Consider the following 27,472-nt stretch of genomic DNA (forward strand, 5'->3'; position numbering starts at 1 on the left):
CACATATTCCAAATGTAATCGGGGCTGATTATACTGTAGTTATTTATTTTTCGTAATCTGATTACGTAATCTTGATTACATGAAGTCAGTTACTACCAAACCCTCCCCACATACATACATACACACACACACACACACACACACACACACACACACACACACACACACACACACACACACACACACACACACACACACACACACACACACACACACACACACACACACACACACACACACACACACACACACACACACACACACACACACACACACACACACACACACACACACACACACACTCACACACACACACCACACACACACACACACACACACACACACACACACACACACACACACACACACACACACACACACACACTCACACACACACACACACACACACACATACATACATACATACATACATACATACATACATACATACATACATACATACATACATACATACATACATACATACATACATACATACATACATACACACACACACCACACACACACACACACACACACACACACACACACACACACACACACACACACACACACACACACATACATACATGCATGCATGCATGCATGCATGCATGCATGCATGCATACATACATACATACATACATACATACATACATACATACATACATACATACATACATACATACATACATACATACATACATACATACATACATACATAACATACATACATACATACATACATACATACATACATACATACATACATACACACACACACACACACACACACACACACACACACACACACACAATACATACATACATACATACATACATACATACATACATACATACATACATACATACATACATACATACAATACATACATACATACATAACATACATACATACATACATACATAACATACATACATACATACATACATACATACGCACACCAGATACAAACAAATGCATCATCAGAGTTCCTATCAGGGTACTGCTCAACATAATGTAGGGACCATCTTGAAAAAGTAGAAAAGGTCCATCAATAAAAAACAGTGTCTCAAGTATTTCTACTGGCCTATAATTTTTGTTATCTCTTTGATGAAGGCTCTCACTTGACAGCTGAATGGGTCAACATGGGTCAGAATGATTTAATACATTTAAAAATAATATTTTTTAAATCTTGTATATACAATTTAAAGACCAGTAGAATGTTACTTACTTTTTCATGGTTGTTATACACATTAGATACATGTGCAAAATGTGTTGTTAAGATGTGCTCCATTCGGGGTTTTTAACAAACACAGTGCCTTCAACGTCAGTAATGTTACCGGCTTTATAAAAGATGAAATCAGTGTGATCCCATGAACTCAGTGATACAAGGTAAAGGATAAGCAGATTCACCACCATTCAGCCGGCGAGGGAGAGAAAACACAGCGTTTAAGACCAACTATGTAGATCAGTGTCTATTTTAGACGTATCCAAGGAATTGAATTAGGCCATGAGGCCACAGGGTTTGCTGGGGGTTTGAGAGAGAGAGAGAGAGAGAGATAGAGAGAGAGAGAGAGAGAGAGAGAGAGGAGAGAGAGAGAGAGAGAGAGGAGAGAGAGAGGAGGTGGACGTCGGAGAGAGTGACACTGTTGTCACAGTAGCTGGCCATAATTGACACACGGAGGCAGGGTCATGTGAATGACCAATCAAGGACGTTACCTAAGTAATAATTCCTTGTTAAAACAGCACATCCACAAGAGTACGCAGGCACATAGACACATGCAGGCATACGCCCCCCACCCCTTTTTAAAAACACAACTTGTGTGGGTGAAACGTCCGGCGCAATTAGCAACCAATGGCGATGTACAAGCTAATGGAATGTGGTATCTATTTGGAGGCACTGTTTTTGAAGTAGTTTTCTATGTCGTGGCACGTTTCCAATTGAACTAACGATTTGATATGCTTTGGCAGAGAGGGAGGTCACACACCAGCTGTAAATTACATCCTATATTACCATTTATTGATCCGGTGGTTAATTCAATGCAGAGTAGTGCACACTAGCCAATAATCTCTCTCTCTCTCTCGCTCTCTCTCTCTCTCTCTCTCTCTCTCTCTCTCTCTCTCTCTCTCTCTCTTCTCTCTCTCTCTCTCTCTCTCTCTCTCTCTCTCTACTGATAGATTTATTCTCTCTCTTTTTCTCTCTCTGAGTGCATTGTTGTGTGTGTAAGAGACAATTGGGAGTGTAATTTCTATTGTGCCAGGAACCTGGCTAGAGTGAAGCACGTACACGCACACACACGCACACACACCACACACACACACACACACACACACACACACACAACACACACACACACACACACACACACACACACACAACACGCAGCACGCACGCACGCTGCGCGCGCAACACACACACACACACGCACACACACACGCACGCACACAACACACACGCACACGCACACGCACGCACGACGCACAACGCAACGCACACACACACATGAAAGCAGGAGCTGTCTCTGTGTGCAGCAGAGCAGCAGTAGCAGCAGCAGCAGCAGTGTGTGGAACAGGGCGCTGTCTGGAGGAGGTGCGGTCTGTCCGGGTCCAGTCCCATGTGTTGGCTGTCTGATGGAGAGGAGGAGGGGCACCACCACACAGCGAGCATGAAAGGACACCGAGTGCTACGCAGACAGACTGCAGGCATGCAGCGATGTGGAGCAGCATGGCTGTCTGAGCTGGAGAGAGGCTGCAGCAAAGTGGGACTATTTATGAGGTAAGAGCTAGGAGGCAAGTGGACTAAAATAAAGGGTAATTAAGTGCTAGAGAGGTATGTAACAAGATTTGTGTGTGTACGTGTGTGTGTGCGTGTGTGTACATGTGTGTGCGTGTGTTGTGTGTGTGTGTGCGTGTGTGTGCGTTGTGCATGCGCATGCCAGCTGAAGGGTGTAATGACTAATTCTGTGTAGGGGAAAAAGTGAAGGATGAATAAGAAGACATTTGATACTATCAATGAAATGGCGTTATCCGATATCGAGTGCTCACCCTCACCCACATTCCTCACTAAGAGAGACCGGATTATGTTGAGTTAATTATTACTCAAATGTGATTTTTCCTTTTGTTCCGCAGGTGAGGTGGAAGATCTCCCAGGAACCAGAGGTCAGAGATTAGTGGTCCCGCCCATGTGACAGGACAGGACCGTGACCTCACAAACGGCCAACAGCATGTGACCGTAGAGAGGAGTGTACCAGGCCTCCTCACCATGCTCCTCTCTTCGGACCCCTTTGTCTTCTGTTTGTCCCTCTCTCTGCTGTCCTTTCTCCCCTGTCACAGCCTCCAGCCGAGACGATGTCGGGGGAACACTGCAGCCGGCGAGCCACCCACAGACCCCCGACAGCCCCGCTTCACTACCAGCGCGTCCCGCGTTTCAACCCGACATGGCTGACTTCCTGGCTCTGCCTCTGGGTTGGACGTCCGAGGAAGTCGACAGACAGGGAGTTATCGGCGAATACACCGACATGCAGGAGAGTTCAGAGGCGCCTGTTTTGTACCCCAGCAAGAAATGGATCGAGACTTTCAGTTCCACAGAGACTACGAGTCGGCTAGAGATCGTTACACCAGGTGGAGATGCCGGACCAACGAGGGGGTTACGATCACAAACTACCCAAGACACCTTTCACAACCAGGAGAGAACCCACCAGCTCTCCCAGCCAAGCAGAGTGAGACGACCGATAGCGTATTATCTGTCCTGATGTCTGGCTCAGGTCCATCAGACACAGGCTTGGATATCTCCCCAACACCACCTGCCGGAGCGTGGCTCCTTACAGAGCACCTCACCCCTACTCTGACCATGGACAGGTGGGGGTGGGCCGATGCCCCCTCAGTCGCCACGCAGGGGGAGAAACAGGAGGACACAGGCCTGCTGGAGCCAGCTGGAGAGGAGGTGCCGACGCGTAACGATGGAACTGGCACCATACAAACAGACAAAGGTGAGGGTGCCATATCACTCTGGCTTGTTTGGAAGTTTTGATTTGATTAAGAATCATAGTTCTTTACTTATTCATAGACATTGCCTCTGGTTTGTATTTCGAGGGCTTTGCGCAAAAGGGGCGTAAGTGACATTTTCAGAATTTTACAGGAGAACGCCAAACTCAATTGAAGGTTCCCACTTACGCCTTTATGTTTTCAGCCTTTATTTGAAAAAGTTAAATGATAGTCGACTTATCCTTTTACCATTTGATAGAGCTCATCAAGAGCTTTAAAATTATATATGAAACTCATTTTCGCCTTAGGTGTCACTTATGCCCCTTTTGCGCCAAGCCCACGATTTTTACTGCAGTGCTGTGTGTATGTATTCTACTGGCAAACACAGTTGTTTTACATTCACAGAACGGCTTGCATCCCTACACTCCACCATTTCTCCCTCGCCCTCATCTACTCTCTCTCACCCCTCTCAATCTCCTTCTGTTTAAAATCCTTTCATCGTCTATTCTCCCGTTCCACACAGCTCCTCCACGCTGCTTGTTGATGAGATGTGTCAGCTATAGCTTTAAGCAGAACTCTGACAGAACTGGTTTAGACATGGCGCCCACCTCTGGCTGACACTGGCACATGTCCCACATAATAGCAGCTTCAGGGTATGTACCTGTATCTCATTCAAGGGGCTCTTGAAGGACCCAAATAATTCTGGCCTCAGATCCAAGCTCATTAATACACAGGGGATCCCATCCTTTTTTTGGCAGGTGACCCCATAATGAGATTGGACCATTGCTGTGACCTGCACACATTTTAAACACATGGGAACTGTGCTGTCATGTACTGGTGTTCACTGTAGCATGATGCAAAACAAGAACTTTGCAACCCATAGTTCTCTATTGGACTGAAACCAAGGCTGCTGGTTGACAACTACAGACTGCAATAATAATAATAATAATAATAATAATAATAATAATAATAATAATAATAATAATAATAATAATAATAATAATAATAATAATAATAATAATAATAATAATAATAATAATAATAATAATAATAATAATTGTTGTGAAGGGCCAGATTAAACCGAATATATATATTTATTTATATATATATATTTAATTGTATTTGTATATTCTCTAATATTCCCTGATATCCCTTGTATATTCCTTGTACAATATGCATTGAATATCCATTCTAGCCTACTGAACATCCCATAATAGTCTCCATTCTACTATTGGTCGAGACCTTGGTGCCAGGCTGCCATACCCCTCAGACCCAGTTCAAACGTACCGCTCGACATGTACGAACAAGTCCTAGTTCCGCGTAGGAATTTGGCTACCGCACCACTAATGGGACTATTTGTTCATAGTGCGTATATATACTGCGCTACTAAAGTAGGACTTTCTTTTCAGTCCAGTTTCTTACCCTCCAATAGAGTCACAGACGTAAAGCCTCCCCGCGATGCCACGTGTGGGAGTAAGGCCAAGTTCGGCCTACCATCGGTATTGAGACATCGTGTATATTAATATTTGAATAGTCATATTTGGCACTATATCGTCGAGTTGGACGTAGTCTATTAAGCTAATAATAGTCTGTTAATATATAGTGCTTCGTGCGGTGAGAATACTACCGTAGTCAGTACCCCATCGTTTCGGGCAGAGAACTGGCTGCTTACCCAGGGTGGTTGACCCTATGTGAAGCTGCACCCGAGGAGCCCCAGAGCCGACGAGCGAGTGGACCTGTATACCGGATTATTCTACCGACGACAGCCCGCCTTCCCAGGCACGGATTATGCTTTGGATACTTTGATTATTCTATGGATAAAGACCCCCGACACTACCGTGTGTTGGAACCCCCCCCCCTGGAGAGGACGCAAGGTGAGGAGACGCTCTGCAAGACGAGGTCTCTCCACATCTCTCCCCCGTGGACCGGAGAGAGCCGGCCCACAAAGAGTCCACCTGCTTTCATCTGTGGTCCAAGGATCGCCGGCGCATTGAACGGCACTACAGTGGGTTCACCTGGGATACCCTTGGCCGGACGATGCAGCTGGATTCTACCCCCCCCCCCCCCCCTCCTACTCCTGTCGGCTTACAAGCGACCGGATTAACCCCCTCTAGTGTATCCAGCCTATAATCATTAAAGTATCATTGCTGTTATTCCTTAACTATTCCAGGTCGTATATTTACCACCTGCGCCTTCAGAGATTGGACATTATCTATTGATATACCGACGAATACTCCTTGCCATAAAAGTGCATACTATTTCAATTCATAAATGTAATTAAGTGATTAAGTGCTTATTCTACACACCATCGCTGTGTAGGAAATAAAGACCTGTTTCTAATTCGTACATTTGTGTTGGATCCGTTTCATCTACGTGAGAGTGTTCATGATAATATATTTATGCCGTGTACTGGGTGGCCGAATATTAAGTACAAAGGTAGTGGTAGTAAGTATCATATCTAGTAATACAGTCAGGGAATTGTACCCCTCAGTTACAATTGGTCCTTCGAGCCGGATGGTAATTAGTGTAATATTAATATAGTGTTATTAATATTGAAATGGCCTATGATGAACACTCCACGAAACGATCCTCCTAACCAACGCCCGCAGCGCGAACGACGGCTCCCTCAGTACTTAGAGGCTTACGCTGTCAGTCAACAACCTAGTCTTCTACTAACAGTAAACGCGGTAAAACTAGAAAGTAAAAGTATGTCTAACCCCAACGCCCAGACTACCCCGACCATAGAGGCCCCTACGGGCTCTAATGTAACTGACCAAGTTCACGGTGGGGACCAGTGGGAACCAGACATGACTTCACACCCCGCCAGTACTGAAGAAGTAGTCCCCGATGAGTCCCGGGAGGAATACAACGCTACCGAGAGAGAACTCGGCACGGAAGAAGACGGGGAGAGCACCGTGGAGATAGAGCTCCAAGGCTCCGCAAGGAGTACCCCGAGGGAAGGCTCCCCTATACAACCGCCTTCTCCTAGCGAGGCAGAGAGGACCCTACAGCAGGCCTTCCTCATCAGCCTGAACGCCGCTGCTGAACGCGACCGACTGCAGATCCAGCAGCGGAGCGAAGAAGAGCATATACGTCTAGAAATAAGACGCATTCAGATGGAAGAGAATGTGGCCCGAGACCGAGCAGACAGCCAGCGAGCAACTGCTGGTGCTCTACGGGACGCAGAGCGCGACAGATAGAACAGCTGATCAGACGGACAACACCCTCTCCCTCCGCCAGAGGCTCCAGGAACTCGTCTAGACACACCTCCAGGGCGGCATCCCCTAGCCGAGTAAACAACCCTGAACTTGACCAACAGACGAGGTCTATACCCCCCACAGACCACCTCCCCCCACCGGTCCAAGCGAGACCTAGCAACCGGGAAGGAGCAGCATATCCTGTGGAGAGGCTAAACCAGAGACTACAAGCACTGGATGACCTAACTGAAGACGAAGAGGAAGAGGAGGAGAACCGCGCCCGAAGACAGCACAGTACTCTACCGGACCAGGAGGTCCGGTACAGCCCAGGCTATACTCCCGCGGAGCTGCGCTACAGACCCCCGACTCTATACACGGGTGAGCACGACGCACGACCCGCACCGAGGAACAGCACCTGGACAAGCGGGCCATGGTACACTGCCGGTACCAGCCCATACCAAGGAGCAACTTTACGCCAACTCAAATGTGGAAAGGATCCTGGAGAAGCTGCCGCCCGCTCGTCAGGAGCGCTTTAGGCGGCAGAGGGACCACAGAGACCCGAATGGCCCCGAACCGAACCTCCTCGATCTAGCAGACTTCCTGGCGAGAGAAGTCAGCAGCCTACGGCTAGATACATTCGGACGGAGCACCCCTGGCTCCAGAGAAGGAACCAGACGACTAAATGATGGAAGAAGATCGGTGACTGTGATGCACCAATCGGAGTCAGTACCGAGCAGCAGGAGCCACAGTACCCCCTCCAGAACGGAGAAGTGGAAGATAGTGTGCCCCTACTGTGAGAAAGAACACTGGCTAGCGCAATGTGACTCCTTCCCCAAGCTGAACGCGGAGGAAGCAGGTCAATGGATAAAGTCCAACAAGCGCTGTTTTCGCTGTGCGCGCTCACACATGGCAGCCGAATGCCGCTTAAAGAAAAGGTGCACCAAGTGCGATGGAGCCCATCTGGACATACTTCACGACAGTAACAGACGGCGCCCTTCACCTGCACCATCCAGCCGCAAAGCGAGCGTCATGTACATCGATCCCGCCAGCAGCAGTGGAGCCCGAGTACTCCTAAAAGTAGTGCGTGTGACAATAAGCTACCAGAATAAAGTCCTGGACACTTACGCCGTCCTCGATGACGGGTCAGAGAAGACCCTGCTGCTCGCCTCCGCTGCGGCCCAGCTAGGGCTGCGGGGAAGCGAAACCCAAATGACAATTCGGACAATAAGACGAGATTTGAAGACGATAAAGGGCGAGAATGTCTCATTCTCTATCGCAGCAAGCGGCCAGCCTGAGCGACGGTACCAGATTGCAGACGCTTTCACCAGCCAAGAAATAGGACTGTCGCGGTACACATACCCCGTCGCCAAGCTGATGGAGAAATATGCACATCTGCGCAAGTTACCGATCCCGCTCATAGACAATGCTATGCCGACCCTGTTGATAGGCTCCGACCATGCAGACCTCATTGTCCCGATAGACCGGGTTCATACCGGACCCCGAGGCTGTCCTGCAGCAGTCGAGACCCGTTTGGGATGGACTCTCCAAGGCCCGCTCGCCAAATCTCTCAACCGAAGTACAGCCACTAGATGTCTCCACTCCCGAGTCACAGAGGGAGAAACCGCACTCCTGCAACACGTAGAGCGGCTATGGAGCTTGGAACAAATGCCCTTTAAGAATGGAAAGAAAGACATTCGCTCTAAAGATGACATTTACGCCATTCACCTCCTCGAGACAGGGACCAAGAGAGTCCCGGTCAACGGCGTGTTGAGATACGCCACGCCACTCCTGCGGCGAGAAGGAATGCCTACTTTCCACGCCAAGACAGACGCCATAGAACGGTACCTGCTGAACACGGAGCGGCGCTTAGCCAAGAACCCCGCCCAAGAGAGTGTATACCGCGCTGAGATTGAGAAGCTCATCACAGCGGGACACGTCACAAAGATGGACATTAAAGAGGCTGACCAGACCACTGAATCGTGGTACGTGCCCCACCACAAGGTCCATCACAACGGTAAAGACCGCATAGTATTTAACTGCAGCTACCAGATCGGATCCCAAAATCTGAATAAAGAGTTACTGCCCGGTCCCACACTCGGCCCCTCCCTACTCGGCGTTCTACTCCGCTTCCGCCAGGAAAAGGTGGCCATCAGCGGGGACATTAAAGGAATGTTCCTGCAGGTGAGATTAGTAGAGGCGGACAAGCCCCTGTTACGGTTCCTATGGAGAGAGAAGCCAGGAGATGAGCACCCAGCCATCTACCAATGGGAAGTCCTCCCCTTTGGAACGACGTGCAGCCCCTGCTGTGCGACATTTGCACTACAGAAACATGTAGCAGAGGACCCAGCAGCGGACGAAGAGGTCCGACACAGCGTAAAGAACAGCTTCTACGTAGACAACTGTCTACAAAGCCTTTCAACCCAGGAAGAAGCCGAGGCTCTCCTGATTAAACTCCGCGCCTCATTGATCAAAGGCGGCTTTGATCTCAGGCAGTGGGCCAGCAGCGATCCGCAAGTACTGCGCAGCCTCTCCTCCGAGGACAAGGCAGCCAGCAGCGAGACCTGGATGGCTACAATCCCGGGAGAAGCCCAGGAGATGACCCTGGGATTGGTGTGGCGATTCAAAACAGATTCGCTTCACTACAGACACAAGCCCCTGACTACGGAGCAGGGAAGGCCGGCGGCGGCGCCGACCACCAGACGGAGTGTGTACACAACACTCGCCCGACAATATGACCCGCTAGGATGTATTCTACCGTACACCACCAGGGCAAAAATGATTGTACGAGCATTGTGGGACAAGGACCAGGGCTGGGACGACCCCATTCCCGCACACCTTGCATCCACCTGGAGAGAGTGGGAGATGGAGCTCCACTCACTCCCAGGCGTTAATATGCGCCGAAGCTACTTCCCACCCACGGTGAGGCCAGAGACATGTAAAATGGACTTACACGTCTTCAGTGACGCCTCAGAGGTCGCATACGGATCAGTAGCCTACTTGCGGGCCCAAGACCAGGGGGGAGAGATCTACACAGCATTTGTCCTCGCCCGCTCGAGAATAGCCCCACGCAAGCAACAATCTATCCCACGTCTAGAGCTCTGCGCAGCCCTAGCCGGAGCGCACCTAGCCACGCTCATCCAACGTGAGCTCACCATACCGGTGTCTAGAACAATCCTGTGGTCAGATTCCACGACGGTACTCGCCTGGATCAAATCGGACTCATGCAAGTACAAAGTCTTCGTGGGAGTCAGAGTCACCGAGATTCAAGACTTAACCGAAGAGTTAACCGGAGAAACAGAGGGGCGCTACGTTGATACAAAACAGAACCCAGCTGACGTCATCACCCGGGGGATGCCCCTGGATGACCTCACCCGTCGCAATGTCTACAGTGATGGCCCCGCATTCCTAAGACTCCCGGAAGGACAGTGGCCCATGCCTATCCCGAGGGAAGCAAGTCCAGAGGAGGTGGAAATTAAGAAGTCTGTGTTCTGTGGATTGAGCACCGTAGCCTCCACCGACCCTAACATAAACGATTGCACGTCCATAGAGAGTGCACAACAAAGAACATTCCTGCGGTACCACCCGGAGTGCAAGTCCCCCGCTGATATGTCAGCAGCTAACTACGAGGAAGCAGAATTGCTTCTACTGCAGCGAGCCCAGAGAGACTCGTTCCCCGATGAATTGGCCTGTCTACAGGGAGGAAAGCCCGTCCCATCCGACAGCAGATTAATTCACCTGGCCCCCGAGAGCGACGCTCACACCCTCATCAGAGTGGGTGGTCGCCTACGCAGAGCCCCCAATCTACCGGATGACATTAAATACCCGATCGTATTGAACAGCCGACACAAGGTCACAGAGCTGATTATAAAGAAATACGATGAGGATGTACATCACGCAGGAGCAGAAAGAGTCTTCGCGGAAATCAGACGTCGTTACTGGATCCTACAAGGAAGAGAGGCGGTACGACGCTTCCAACGAACATGTCTAGACTGCCGCAAGTGGCGCGCGCAGCCCAGCATACCAAGGATGGCTGACCTTCCTCCATGTCGCCTCCGAATCGGTGACAAGCCATTCCACTCAACGGGTATGGACTGCTTTGGCCCGCTGCACATAAAGAAAGGAAGAGGAACCGAGAAGCGGTGGGGTATTGTATTCAAATGCATGACCACCAGAGCGATACACATCGAGCTTCTCCCGACCATGAGCACAGACTCATTCCTTATGGCCTTCCGTAGATTCATATCACGGAAAGGAAGACCGTCTACCCTATTGTCCGATCATGGGACAAACTTTAAAGGCGGCGAAAGAGAACTGAGAGAGAGCTTCCAAGCTATGGGCCCAGAACTTAAGACCCACCTCGCTCCAGCACAGGTTGATTTCCAATTCAACCCCCCAAACGCACCCCACTTCGGTGGCACTTGGGAACGAGAAGTGCGCTCCATAAAGACAGCCCTGTACGCAGTACTTGGGGCCCAGACTGTGGCGGAAGAAGTCCTAATGACAGTCCTCACGGAGATTGAGGGAGTACTTAACTCGAAGCCCCTCGGATATGTCTCCAGTGATGTGGCGGATATCGACCCAGTTACCCCCAACACACTCCTGATGGGGCGGCTAGATCCCACATTACCCCAGACAATGTACCGGCCTGAAGAAGCGAACGGCCGACGAATGTGGAGGTACAGCCAAGTATTAGCCGACAAGTTTTGGAACAGTTTCCTACTGCACTACCTACCGTCTCTACAGACCCGCCAGAAGTGGGTAAAGGAGAGAGACAATTTGACAGAAGGAACAGTCGTCATGATTATTGATCAATCACTGCCCAGAGCTATGTGGCCGGCCGGCCGCGTAAGCAAAGTGATCACCGGTGCCGACGGCAAGGTCCGAGCAGCTGAAGTGCTCGTCCAGGGTCGCACTTACACCCGTCCCGTGGCAAGGCCCATAGAACTGCCTCGACTCCCAGACACAATCGATGATGACCATGACCCTACAACCCTATGACTTTGTGAAGTTGACTGACCCCTACAGCAAACCCTTATGTGTAAATAGACAACGCGATTAATCTGTCTCCGTTTAACTGATTAGGTCTGGGACCTATTCAGGGGGTGGCTGTTGTGAAGGGCCAGATTAAACCGAATATATATATTTATTTATATATATATATTTAATTGTATTTGTATATTCTCTAATATTCCCTGATATCCCTTGTATATTCCTTGTACAATATGCATTGAATATCCATTCTAGCCTACTGAACATCCCATAATAGTCTCCATTCTACTATTGGTCGAGACCTTGGTGCCAGGCTGCCATACCCCTCAGACCCAGTTCAAACGTACCGCTCGACATGTACGAACAAGTCCTAGTTCCGCGTAGGAATTTGGCTACCGCACCACTAATGGGACTATTTGTTCATAGTGCGTATATATACTGCGCTACTAAAGTAGGACTTTCTTTTCAGTCCAGTTTCTTACCCTCCAATAGAGTCACAGACGTAAAGCCTCCCCGCGATGCCACGTGTGGGAGTAAGGCCAAGTTCGGCCTACCATCGGTATTGAGACATCGTGTATATTAATATTTGAATAGTCATATTTGGCACTATATCGTCGAGTTGGACGTAGTCTATTAAGCTAATAATAGTCTGTTAATATATAGTGCTTCGTGCGGTGAGAATACTACCGTAGTCAGTACCCCATCGTTTCGGGCAGAGAACTGGCTGCTTACCCAGGGTGGTTGACCCTATGTGAAGCTGCACCCGAGGAGCCCCAGAGCCGACGAGCGAGTGGACCTGTATACCGGATTATTCTACCGACGACAGCCCGCCTTCCCAGGCACGGATTATGCTTTGGATACTTTGATTATTCTATGGATAAAGACCCCCGACACTACCGTGTGTTGGAACCCCCCCCCCTGGAGAGGACGCAAGGTGAGGAGACGCTCTGCAAGACGAGGTCTCTCCACATCTCTCCCCCGTGGACCGGAGAGAGCCGGCCCACAAAGAGTCCACCTGCTTTCATCTGTGGTCCAAGGATCGCCGGCGCATTGAACGGCACTACAGTGGGTTCACCTGGGATACCCTTGGCCGGACGAGGCAGCTGGATTCTACCCCCCCCCCCCCTCCTACTCCTGTCGGCTTACAAGCGACCGGATTAACCCCCTCTAGTGTATCCAGCCTATAATCATTAAAGTATCATTGCTGTTATTCCTTAACTATTCCAGGTCGTATATTTACCACCTGCGCCTTCAGAGATTGGACATTATCTATTGATATACCGACGAATACTCCTTGCCATAAAAGTGCATACTATTTCAATTCATAAATGTAATTAAGTGATTAAGTGCTTATTCTACACACCATCGCTGTGTAGGAAATAAAGACCTGTTTCTAATTCGTACATTTGTGTTGGATCCGTTTCATCTACGTGAGAGTGTTCATGATAATATATTTATGCCGTGTACTGGGTGGCCGAATATTAAGTACAAAGGTAGTGGTAGTAAGTATCATATCTAGTAATACAGTCAGGGAATTGTACCCCTCAGTTACAATAATAATAATAATAATAATAATAATAATAATAATAATAATAATAATAATAATAATAATAATAATAATAATAATAATAATAATAATAATAATAATAATAATAATAATAATAATAATAATAATAATAATAATAATAATAATAATAATAATATTATTATTATTATTATTATTATTATTATTATTATTATTATTATTATTATTATTATTATTATTATTATTATTATTATTATTATTATTATTATTATTATTATTATTATTATTATTATTATTATTATTATTATTAATTTGATTTATCACACAAATCTTTGTTTGATTAGGATGTTTTCTATATCGACCCCAATATTGGGAAATCCTGACATACTGTAGACCCACTGGTATCTCCTCAAACAAGGGGGGGGGGGGGGGGGTTCAAATCCCAATCCATAGTTTATTAAACGAATTAATTAATTGTTTTATTGCAACACTACTATCACCGACATCTAAGAAGGGAGATCCTCCCCTTGAACGGCCCTTCTAAGGTTTCTCTCCTCACCTATTGCTAGGTTTTAGGTTTTAGTGAGTTTTTCCTTACCTTCGCGTGGGGTATGTCTGGGAGTGTTGCATTCATTTATTTAATTTATATAAAAAAAAAAATGTACTTTATAGTGTTTTTGTTTTGTTCTTGATTTATTGTGATGTTTCTTCTTGACTTGTTTAAAGAAGACGTGTCCGGCCGGCGTGTATGCTTTTACCAACGCATTTGTGTTTCCGCGTTCCCGTTTTGCGCTCTGATTGGCCGCTGACCTACGCTAGCACGCCCCCCTCGCTACGCCCCGCAGCAGCGGACGCTAAATCGACAGCTGTTTCCACGCGTACGCCCCCCTCGCTATGAGTGACGCGCGAACAGCTGTTTCCGCGTGCTACACGACTTTCGTCTTGTTTACATCGCGGTCCCCCATTTTCATTTTTAATTCACCATAATAAGCATGACTCGCTCGTCTTGTTTACATCAGGGTCCCCCATTTTCATTCATCATAATAATTTGTGAAACCTGTGGTGCTCAAGTGGAACATCTAATGGGACTCCGTGAGCCTTCAAAGCTGCTCTTATTTGTAAATAGAAGAAAAAAGTGGAACTGGTGAGGTCAAATTTGTTGGATATATCTCGAAGACTGCGGAGACCATAGTCATCGAAGATATCCCCCAATGTGTGTATGCCTTTCAAATGTTAAATGTTAAGTGATAAATGATTAAATGATACACACTGCAATCTACGCTCTCTCATCCTGCTTTCCGCAACTCCTATACTTCCTGAGTAACTTGCCCAACACTGCTTAATGGTTGTTTAAACATGTTTTGATGTGAAAAGGGATGCTGCACTTAGCACTGACTGAGAAAGTAAACATTACAGTTCTACTTTATAAAATGCTAATTGTAAATATGTTTAAGTCCACTCCACATTACAGTTCTACTTTTGTTTTGATGTGAAAAGTGATGCTGCATAAGATGACTGCTGAGAGCGTCGTTTCTTGACTCTCAGCTGAGAGCGTTGTCAAGCTACAATATTATAAAATACAATATTATAAAATCCTGTCAGGAAGCGTGCCTCAAAGCATGAATGAACCGGCATTTACCGGGCATTTACCGAAATGTCTAAGCACTTTAAACGCGAACTTTAGCGCACATATAATGTCACGCTTATTATGATGAATTTAAAATGGGGGACCCTGATGTAAACAAGACGAAAGTCTTTCTCTGGTCTGCATCCCCTTAACAATTGTATGTATTGAGCTGTACTGTACGCGTACTGTACTGTACGCGTGTAGCACGCGGAAACAGCTGTTTGTGCGTCACTCATAGCGAGTCACGCTTATTATGATGAATTGAAAATGGGGGACTGTTACGACCCTGGCTCATGGGTACGCAACCTATGTGTAATCAACACCAAAACCCTGTGCTCTAACTCAAAAATGCTACTAAACCAAGGAACTACTAATATAACTATAAGCTAATGTACTGGTAACCCAACGGACAAGGACTGTAAGAACCTGACAGCTCTTTCACTAGGCACAGACCGTGCATGTGTGTTTCTGGGTCTGCCTTTGAAGCTCCCCAGCAGGTAACCAATCAGCACTAATTGGCTAATTGGCAGCCCTCACCTGCCTGCCCTGGTGACACAGGAGTGACCAGGCCTCTAGTACATAACACCTCCCCCACCAAACTGGTTGCCCAAGAGGCAACCACTACACAACAACCCATAAACAAAACAAAAACAACTGTGACCCCTTAGTTGTCAGGGCCTCTACCACAACAGCGATAACGGGTACCACAAACACCGGTACTACGATCGTGAGAGGGCGTCTGCTAGCACGTTGTCCCTCCCACGAATGTGGCGAATATCCAAGTTATACGCCTGGAGGAACAAAGTCCATCGCATCAAACGATGATTCGAATTCACCATGCTGCGAAGAAAAACCAAAGGGTTATGGTCTGTATACACAACAAGGGGTAAACTGGAGGATCCCACGTAAACATCAAAATGGTTCAAGGCAAGAACCAAAGCGAGCGCCTCCTTCTCTATAGTAGAGTAGTGCAGTTGATGCCTGTCAAACTTTTTAGAAAAGTAGCACACTGGGTGCTCCACCTCTAATGCATCCTCTTGCAGGAGGACGGCTCCAGCACCGAGGTCACTAGCATCCACTGCCAACTTGAATGGCAGTTGAAAATCGGGATCTGACAGAACGGGAGCGCTAATCAGAATACCCTTGATGCTCTCAAAAGACTGTTGACAAGTCTCAGTCCACACGAAAGGTACCTTAGGACTGAGCAGATTGGTCAAAGGGGCAACAACAGAAGCAAAGTTCCTACAGAAACTCCTATAGTACCCTGCCATACCTAGGAAGCGCTTTAACTCCCGCCTGGTGATGGGAGCAGGGAAGCCCACTATAGCCTCCACCTTAGCTGTAATGGGGCACACATGCCCACGTCCAACCACCTTACCCAGGTAGGTAACCGTGGCCTGTCCAAATTCACATTTCGCAAGGTTAACTGTCAAGTTAGCATCACCCAACCGCTTGAACACTTCGGCCAGATGCTCCACATGTTGTGACCAAGAGGAACTGTGGATAACCAGGTCATCCAGATATGCCTCACAGAACGCTACCCCGCCCAGGACCTTGTTCACTAGCCGTTGAAACGTCGCTGGGGCATTTCGCATGCCAAAGGCCATCACTGTATACTGGCAGAAACTCTCTGGTGTGACAAAAGCGGATATCTCACGTGCTCGCGGAGTAAGCGGAACCTGCCAGTATCCCTTTAGCAAATCCAATTTACTTACAAAGGCTGCTGAACCCACCCGATCGATACAGTCGTCCATCCGAGGCAGAGGGTACGAGTCCGGCTTGGTTACTGCATTAACTTTACGGAAATCAGTACAGAACCGATGAGTGCAGTCTGGCTTATCAACAAGCAGGCAGGGGGAGCTCCACGCACTAGAACTGGGCTCCGCAATGCCATGTCTCACCATATAGTCTACTTCCTTACCCAAGATCCTTCGTTTTTCCGGATTCACCCTATAGGCATGTTGCTTAATTGGCCCTGCACTACCAACATCAATGTCATGCTCGAGTACATTAGTACGACTAGGGACATCAGAAAACAAACGTGTATGCTGTCTAAGTAGGCGCACCACATCCGTACGCTCAGGAAGTGGTAAGTACGACAGGTGTGAGTCCAAGTCACATAGTATCTGGGTGTTTGGCAACCGGCCCTGAGAAATCTCCTTCGACACAGAACAGTCGGCTACAATAGGAGATGCAGAAACTGTTAGAACAGCCACAGGCTTGACCCCTGACTGGTCAATCTGAGCCCTATCATTGTACGCCTTCAACATATTGACGTGACATAATCTACTCTTGCGCCTGCGGTCGGGAGTTTTAATCAAGTAGTCGACCTCACCAACTTTGCGCTCAATGGAGTATGGCCCACTGTATTTAGCCTGTAATGCAGACCCAAGAATAGGCGAGAGAACCAACACCTTGTCTCCCGGTGAGAACACCCTATGTCGGGCCCGCCTATCATACCACACCTTCATTTTTCCTTGGGCTACCTTTAGGTTCTCTTTCGCTAGTTCACATGCTCTACTAAGCTTAAGCCTGAAGTCACACACATAGTCCAACAAATTAGTAGAGGAAGGAGTCTGGTCAGCCAACCACTTTTCCTTCAGCAGTTTCAAAGGACCCCTCACTGTGTGGCCGAACACCAGCTCAGCCGGGCTGAATCCAAGAGACTCCTGGGTTACCTCCCTAGCAGCAAACAGAAGCAAAGGAATTCCATCATCCCAGTCTTTGTCGAACTCCGTACAATATGCCCGCAGCATTGTTTTGATAGTCTGGTGAAACCTCTCCAGCGCCCCCTGGGACTCTGGATGATAGGCAGAGGAAGGGCAATGCTGGATAGACAACTGCTGGAGGACCTGAGCAAAGAGACGGGACATGAAGTTAGACCCTTGATCTGATTGAATGACCTTTGGTAGGCCAAAAGTCGAAAAAAACCTAACCAGAGCTTTGGATATAGCTGGGGCTGTGATCTTGCGTAAAGGAATGGCTTCAGGAAAACGGGTCGCTGCACACATAATAGTCAAAAGGTACCGGTTCCCTGTCTTAGTTCGAGGGAGGGGACCAACACAGTCAATGAGGATCCGCTCAAAAGGTTCCCCAACGGCAGGGATAGGCTGCAGAGGAGCCTGAGGGATCTTCTGGTTTGGTTTACCAACCACCTGACACACATGGCACGAGCGACAATATTGTGCCACATCTGACTTCAAACCAGGCCAACAAAAATGTCTCAGCACACGGTCATAAGTCTTCCTGACCCCCATGTGACCAGCAAGATCATGATCATGTGCTAGATGCAGTATATCAGGACGATACACGGCTGGAACAACAATCTGAAACACACTGCCCCAGTCATCCAGACTGGACAGGTTAGGTGGTGTCCACTTTCTCATGAGCACGTCATTGCTAACAAAGTATCCTTGAGACGTATCTACCATTTCATCCTCTAAAACCGCCTCTTCAAAGAGGGACGACAAGGAGACATCCTTGTTTTGCTCTAGTACCAACTGCTCATGAGACGGAATCACCTTACCAAACCCCTCATCAGGGCCACTTTTCAACTCAACAAAGAACGTGTCACTAAGTGTCATATCACCATCTAAGTTAACAACCTCATGGGTGTCACATTTGACCTTTGACATTGCGCGTGTTACCGCACACACAGGAAACACTCCTGGATGCTTCTGTGCGAGCTCATCAGGAACCTCAGAAACTACAGGGACGGGAATTACAACTGGAGTAGCCAGCACTTTGCCACCGGCCAAATCGTTCCCTAGAATGAAGGACACCCCCTTTATGGGAATGTGAGAACACACTCCTACGACAACATTGCCTGATACTAAGGGAGAGTTTAGCGAGACCTCATGCAAAGGAGTATTCACAAAGCCTCCTCCAAAGCCCTGAACAATGGCACCGGAATGCAATGAAGAATCTTCCGAAAATGGCAAAATCCCATCCAGAATGAGAGACTGGAAAGCTCCTGTATCTCTCCATATTGTAATAGCCTGCCTTGATCCTAATTCACCAACCAGTGAAACAAATCCATCCATCCTAAATGTTGAGGAGCCCTCTAGCCCCCTGTCTGCACCTTTGATACTTCGCACCCCACCCTCTAATGTCGGCATAGGTGTCCTGTCTATGATTTCTACCAGAGCCACCGTTCTTACATTTTTCTGCTTAAGCACAGGGCATCCAGCAACGATATGACCAGGCTCCTTACAGTAAAAACAGATAACCCCCTCTGGGAATGCACTAGCAGAGCCACCTTGCCTAGGAGTCGAAGTAAACCGACCAGCAGACACGGGTGCCGGGAACCGGCTCCCCTGAGAAGGACGCCTACTACCCCTGGACTCCACACGGCCCTCCTCTACAAAGACAGATTTGTGTGTTAACACAAACTCATCAGCCAAGACAGCAGCGTCGGCTATCTTCGATACCTTATGCTCATTCAGATGTGTGGAAACGTTATCAGGAACACACCTCTTAAATTCCTCTAGGAGAACCAACTGTCTGAGCTGCTCCCTTGACTCTGCTTTTTGCGAGGTGCACCACCGGTCAAACAGGTTCTCCTTATCTTTTCCAAATTCAACATAAGACTGCCCCTCCTGCCTACGATAACCTCTAAAACGCTGACGATAGGCCTCGGGGACCAACTCATAAGCCCTCAATATGGAAGCTTTAACCAGCTCATAATCAGCGCTTTGTTCAAGGGACAGAGCAGTGTAGGCTTCTTGTGCCCTACCAACCAAAACACATTGCAGCAGCAGTGTCCAGGCGGTACCAGGCCACTTCAATGTGGTTGCCACCCGTTCAAAAAGGGGAAAATATCTTTCCACGTCTTTCTCAAAGAATGGTGGCACCATCCTAATATTCCTGCCTACATCAAACCCGGAACGTGACTCTGGATGCAGAGAACCCGCCTGCAAGGCAGCATGCTTAAATGCAAGCTCCTTCATTGCACGATCGTGCTCTCTCTCCTCTCTCCTCTCCTCTTGTTGTAGCTGTTTTTCCTTAAGCTCCCGCTCTCTCTCATCTCTCCTCTCCTCTTGTTGTAGCTGTTTTTCCTTAAACTCACGCTCTTGTTGTAGCTGCTTTTCCCTAAATGCCAACTCCCTAGGCCCCCAATCGATGGCAACACCTTCCGCCACGCCAGAGAGTTGTGGAGACACCTCAGACAAAAGAAGCTCATCCACCGTTGCCACAATCACCTGCTCCTCAATGAGTATAGCCCTCAAAGTCCCCAAGGCAGTCGTTTTTAACCGCTTCTCACTGGCAGTAAGCTCCACATTGTAGTGCACAGCAAGCTTCAGAAGCTGCTCTTTGGAAAACCTTCCCAACATCTCGTCAGAGGGGTTCTCAACAAAATCCTTAATGGTAGCCATCGTTACTGTACCAGTCACCACAAGCTACACACTTTACCCTACAGTCACTAAGAACCACTAACAAACCACGAAGAACCACCAAAGAACCACTGAAAAACCACTAAAGAACCACTGAAGAACCACGAAGAACCACTGAAGAACCATGAAGAATGCTAATGCCAATAATAACAACCATAAAGGGACGCGGTGGAAATGTGAGCTCTACGGAGCGCACCTTTCCAGGTTGCACAAACAAACAAAAAAAAAAAAAAAAAAACACACCCACCCTAAATAGACGTGTTAGGTGCTACCAGGTATGCTCACCAAACACTTAAACAAACAAAATAAATCCAACAAAATATTCCAAACAGGTGCGCCTTCTAACCTGATGTGACCACATATGCTTCTACGTCTAAACTGCAGAAAACCCCGGCCTACCACATGTCTACCCTAAGAAACACTAAATCAAGCCCTACCACACTACCTGTGTTTCCTGGCCGCCCTAACCTACCTACCCTTAAACTAATGCCCTGTAGACCTAACTTTCTTCAACCACACCTGCTACCAGTCAAAGATCATATACAATCATTTCATTGACCGCCCCAGGAGTACGCGGTGCACCGGACGCTAACCAACAACCAGAAAATAATATCCCTATCTACATGTGGTGCCTACTAAACTATATATTTTAACAGCATAAGTAGTCACATCAAATTACAAACAAATACGGCATACTCACCTGTTTGATGAAAATGGCTCAGCCCCCACGTTACACCATGTGTAACGAACACCACCCAAACCATAATATGATGACACCCCGTGCAACACAAAAAAAAAATCACCAAACAAAGTGCTAGGGGTAAAAGATCCCGGACGAGCGCCCAATTGTTACGACCCTGGCTCATGGGTACGCAACCTATGTGTAATCAACACCAAAACCCTGTGCTCTAACTCAAAAATGCTACTAAACCAAGGAACTACTAATATAACTATAAGCTAATGTACTGGTAACCCAACGGACAACGACTGTAAGAACCTGACAGCTCTTTCACTAGGCACAGACCGTGCATGTGTGTTTCTGGGTCTGCCTTTGAAGCTCCCCAGCAGGTAACCAATCAGCACTAATTGGCTAATTGGCAGCCCTCACCTGCCTGCCCTGGTGACACAGGAGTGACCAGGCCTCTAGTACATAACAGGGACCCTGATGTAAACATGACGAAAGTCTTTCTCTGGTCTGCATCCCCTTAACAATTGTATGCATTGAGCTGTACTGTACGCATACTGTACTGTACGCATGTAGCACGCGGAAACAGCTGTTCGTGCATTTTTTTCAGGAACTTTAAAAAAAAACAACGTTTTTCAAAATGGTATAAAACGGAAATGAACCGATTAAAAAACAATCCGTTTCGACAATGTTGACTGCAAACAAGTCATTGATAAGCGACGGCCATATTAGACACATAGCCATCATTTAAGATATATGCATTCGCAAATATGAGAGCTCTGTCATTGAAGTGGGTGGTGGCACGCAACAGGGTTCACCCTGATGTAAACAAGACTAAAGTTGTGTAGCACGCGGAAACAGCTGTTCACGCGTCACTCATAGCAAGGGGGGAGTACGTGTGGAAACAGCTGTTCGATTTAGTGTCCGCTGCTGCGGGGCGTAGTGAGGGGAGCGTGCTAGCGTAGGTCAGCAGCCAATCAGAGCGCAAAACGGGAACGCGGAAACACAAATGCGTTGGTAAAAGCATACACGCGTCCGGCCCATGGGGACATTAACGTGTGTTGTCGGGCCTTACAAATAAATTTGATTTGATTTGATAGTTTATTAATCACTGTGTTTTACTGTAACATCATCAAGAGTTCTTCTTCAATGGAATGTTGCATCACTGCTAACCACTGGTTCTCCGATCTGGTTCTGTTTCCACGCAGCATTTAGCGGATGAAGTGTGTGCATTATTTATATCTTATTTCCATTAGATAATCACAGTCTGGTTCCATGTAAACTCATAATTGCAAAATCCTGTTTAAAGGATGTAGCCTATTATGACTGAAAGCAAAGAACCAGTTGTCCGTGATTATAAATAGCCACACAAAAATGAGAGCAGCAATGAGGTCAATACTACCGAATGTACCCGCACCTCTCTCTCTCTCTCTCTCTCTCTCTCTCTCTCTCTCTCTCTCTCTCTCTCTCTCTCTCTCTCTCTCTCTCTCTCTCTCTCTCTCTCAGCCCTCCCCGTTCTCTCTCTATCTCTCTCTCTCTCTCTCTCTCTCTCTCTCTCTCTCTCTCTCTCTCTCTCTCTCTCTCTCTCTCTCTCAGCCTCGCCCCCCCCTCTCTCTCTCTCTCTCACACACACACACACACACACACACACACACACACACACACACACACACACACACACACACACACACACACACACACACACACACACACACACACACACACACACACACACACACACACACACACACACACACACACACACACACACAGGCATGCACTTAAACTCTGTGTCTGTGTGACCCAGTTAAGGATTCCCAGTTACAGTACAGATAGTATGGATTAACTCATTTCATACAACACGGCAGACTCTCCCTTACTTGCGCTCTTTATGTCAGTGCGATGGCACTTTTAGAGTTGATGTGATTATGAAGATAAGTTATCCAACATTATTAAGATTGTAGCTAATGAATTGCAATGGATCAAGGATGTGTCCTATATTGTGGTTTGCATTTAGATTAGATGTTTCAAAACGAATACATACATTCATTCTGTTTACAAAGTCTGCCACACACTAATAAGTAGAACATCCTGTAGAAATGTTCTTGTTCGACACAAAATAATAAGTCGGGCTGTTGACGATTGATGGTTTTATTACAACCATGCATGAAGCCCACTCGTGTCTGTAAGTCTCTGCCTTCCCCACGCATGAAGCCCACTGGTGTCTGTAGGTCTCTGCCTTCCCCACGCATGAAGCCCACTCGTGTCTGTATGTCTCTGCCTTCCCCACGCATGAAGCCCACTCGAGTCTGTACGTCTCTGCCTTCCCCATGCATGAAGCCCACTCGTGTCTGTATGTCTCTGCCTTCCCCACGCATGAAGCCCACTGGTGTCTGTAGGTCTCTGCCTTCCCCACGCATGAAGCCCACTCGAGTCTGTACGTCTCTGCCTTCCCCATGCATGAAGCCCACTCGTGTCTGTATGTCTCTGCCTTCCCCACGCATGAAGCCCACTCGTGTCTGTACGTCTCTGCCTTCCCCACGCATGAAGCCCACTCGTGTCTGTACGTCTCTGCCTTCCCCACGCATGAAGCCCACTCGTGTCTGTACGTCTCTGCCTTCCCCACGCATGAAGCCCACTCGTGTCTGTACGTCTCTGCCTTCCCCACGCATGAAGCCCACTCGTGTCTGTATGTCTCTGCCTTCCCCACGCATGAAGCCCACTGGTGTCTGTATGTCTCTGCCTTCCCCACGCATGAAGCCCACTTGTGTCTGTACGTCTCTGCCTTCCCCACACGCATGAAGCCCACTGGTGTCTGTAGGTCTCTGCCTTCCCCACGCATGAAGCCCACTCGTGTCTGTATGTCTCTGCCTTCCCCACGCATGAAGCCCACTCGTGTCTGTACGTCTCTGCCTTCCCCACGCATGAAGCCCACTCGTGTCTGTACGTCTCTGCCTTCCCCACGCATGAAGCCCACTGGTGTCTGTATGTCTCTGCCTTCCCCACGCATGAAGCCCACTCGTGTCTGTACGTCTCTGCCTTCCTGCGGACGTGGCAACTCATGCATATCTTATCGGCTCCAACCTGGTGGATATAAGCTGACAGGCAGCCAAGAGCACCTGCACTGTTGGATTTCTTTCATTTTTGTCAGATTGACTGCACAGATCGTTTTGCAGATCGCAGATCGAAGATTCCTTTAAAGGTCGGTGTGTGCTTTATTTGCTGGTCTAACGTTACCTCTGAGTGCCTCTCTAGTTGAATTTGTCTCATTCCAGTTGTCTGTTTGTGTTTCAGTTGCTCGTGAACGGAATCCAATGAGAACGCTCTTAGCTGATTCTGAGTTTCTGAGTTTGATCCTGGTTGTTTCTTTTGTGCCTCCAGGTAAGGAGTGGCAAGACTCAGAGACCAATGAGATGTTCCCTCTCCCAGACTGTAACATGGACCCCACTGCCACGCCCTGCAACATCTCCGATCAACCCTGGAGTCCCATCTACCCAGAAGATTTGACCTCCAACGAATCCCTGCGCCCCTTGCTGGCCATTAGCCCGCCCCTCTTTGTGCCTCTGTATTCTGATTGGAACTCTGCCCTCGCTACATGGGGACTAGCCTGGGAAGCACACATCTATGGTCTGGGATCTGTGTTTGCCATGTTTGGTCTAATCTCTGTGATCTGCATGTTAGGCCTGCCCTTGCGTTGTCCCCCAGGAAGCCCCTACTTCACGTTGTTGCACCTGCTCCTCCTGGCCGTGGGAGGAATGCGAGCATTCTCTCTACTTTACGACGCGTATAGCCACCAAGACCGGCTTCCTCCTCTGGGCTCTCTCCTCCTCTCCGAGCTCCCCTTCCCCTGCCTGACCTCAGCCTTCTCACTAGCCTTCCTCCTCCTCTCCCTGCGCTCACGCGTGCACCTCTCCCTCCCTCTCGCCCTCTCCACCTCCTTCTCGGCCTTGCCCAGGCCCTGCCTATTGCTCTGCCTGTCCCTGTTGCATTTCGGGGTCTCTCTGGGCTGCGTGGGGCTCCTCCAGCTCCTCCGCAGCTTCCCCGTCCTCCTCCTCCTCCCCCAGGGGCTGTTCGTGTGCCTCTGTGTCATCCTGTCCTGCTCCTACCTCCTCTTCTACTGCTTCATACGTGCCGACACGAGACACATCTACAGACTCAATGACAGCGGCGAGGGGGGCGGATCCCCCGAGGTGACGCGGCCCGCGAGTTGCCCGTTCGCCGAGGCGGAGGATTGGGGAAGGGCGGCTGGCGCCGGTGTCGGGGCGTCACTGTGTTTGTTGGGGTGCGGAGGGCTACGGCTATATGGGATCCTGCACGCCCTGGGCCTGGGTGGTATCAGGGGCTTTGGGTTCCAGCCCTGGCCCTGGTGGGGTTACCAGCTGGGATGCAGGCTTTGCGAGGTAGGGGTGTGTCTGGGCCTCTCACTCATCGGCACACAGCCTCTCCTCTGTCACGGTAAATCCTCCATCAGAACCAAGACCCATCCCCGGCCAGGCTCCTGGTCCCGTCTGAGCTGTGGCTCACCCGCAGGAGGGCCAACCCTCCCCTCACAGGGTGGAGAGAAGTCTCCTGTTCTGTCTCCACACTACCCCTGGTCGCTGGCCACAGAGGAAAAGTTGGTGATCTGTGAGGTCATCACTAAAGGACAGTCAGAGGCCCTTCCTCTTTTCTCATTGATGGACACCCCTCGCAATGGAGTAGACACTGCCCACCACCCCAGCCACACCCGGACCTCTATGCTCCCGCTCCCTACCCCTCCTAACCCACCACATAGATCTATAGGTGGGCTTGAATCTCACCTATCCTCCCTGGACAGTCTGGGCTTGGACACTGACTCTACTGTGGACCTCCGCCCCCCGTCTCCCATAGACTTGTCCCGCAGTATTGACCAGGCCCTGTTCAGTGAGTCTCTATTCCCCCACAGTCTCTTTGATCCACCGAGGCTGCTGCACGCCTCCTCCAGCCTGTCATTGAACTCTCCCAGTCAGGGTACATCTCAGTTGGGACACAGCTCCGTTGACTGTGCCCTCTACCGGACTTCTTCCTGTGGAGACGTGGAGCAAGAGAGGCCTCTGTCACGGCCGGGAGGAGGCCAGCTTTCACCCCACAACAAGCCTCCCTCATCACCGGAGCCATGGAGGTGGAAGGGGAGTAGCCCTGGCTCCCCATGCCAGGCATCTCTGAGCGGATCGTCCCAAGGCCTGTGCTGGAGTCCCGGGGAGACGGGGAAGGCACGCACCAACAAGGGGCCGCAGAACAGTCTTCCCCGGGCGATTCCCCACCTGTCCCACCACAGGCGTTACCGCACCCTGAGTCTAGCTTCCCAGAACAGCCAGGGATCCGGCAGGCTGGCAGGCACAGAGGACCTGAGTGAGAGCAAGCAGTTGGAACGGGATGTGGCTGTACAGGCAGAGTTTATTAATGTGTGCAGACAGATCGATGCTCTTAGCGTGTGTAGTGACACCATTGATCTCTAAGGGAAATGTGAGGGTCAAGTTCTAGTTGGATTAATGTTTTAAAGGTGTACAATATCACGTGAGATGATTACTTCTAATGAAGATGTCACCACAGCTTCTTGGCAGAGAAATAGATCTATAATTCTAAGAATAGAATTCTGAGAAAGATAAATATGAGATTGTAAAAATATAAAACGACCAATTAGCAAATAGAGATAAATTATTCTAGTTATGCAGATGAAAATAATGAACTGAACTGTATGTACTACTTGAGAAAAATAATGGACTATATATTTATTGCTACACATTTCAGAACCAACATATGAGCTTTTCATTTTGTACAGCTGATATTATACACATTCAAAAATGAGATTTCAAAGCTGACTTCCAACCATCACATCATTTTCAATGTCGTCGCCATGCTTTTCTCTCTGCAGTAATGTGTATGTTTTTTAAATTGCTATGAAAAAAGTAATGTTTTATCTCCATCTACTGGGGTGATGTTTAAATAAATACCCATTTGGTTGAGACAATGAATGCCAAGGTGACTGAGTAGGCCTACAATATACTTAAAAAGTGACAGTAATGAGGAGAAATTGAAACTCTATGGA

The 27,472-nt window shown here is 48.4% G+C and overlaps 1 protein-coding gene across 1 annotated transcript; it reads left to right on the forward strand.

Moving 5' to 3' along the window:
• Window positions 1–1,150: 1,150 nt before the first annotated feature.
• On the forward strand, window positions 1,151–26,882 carry LOC311245345 (proline-rich transmembrane protein 4-like; the record flags this gene model as incomplete). Its single annotated transcript, XM_084335188.1, has 6 exons — window positions 1,151–1,154; window positions 3,135–3,164; window positions 3,339–3,626; window positions 3,770–3,948; window positions 23,805–24,222; window positions 24,787–26,882. 6 exons carry the CDS (start codon window positions 1,151–1,153, stop codon window positions 26,880–26,882), a joined length of 3,015 nt encoding a protein of 1,004 aa, XP_084191314.1.
• Between the last annotated feature and the right edge of the window lie 590 nt (window positions 26,883–27,472).

This window comes from Notolepis coatsorum (assembly GCF_963971535.1).
Source record: "Notolepis coatsorum genome assembly, chromosome: 18".
Lineage (NCBI taxonomy): Eukaryota > Metazoa > Chordata > Actinopteri > Aulopiformes > Paralepididae > Notolepis > Notolepis coatsorum.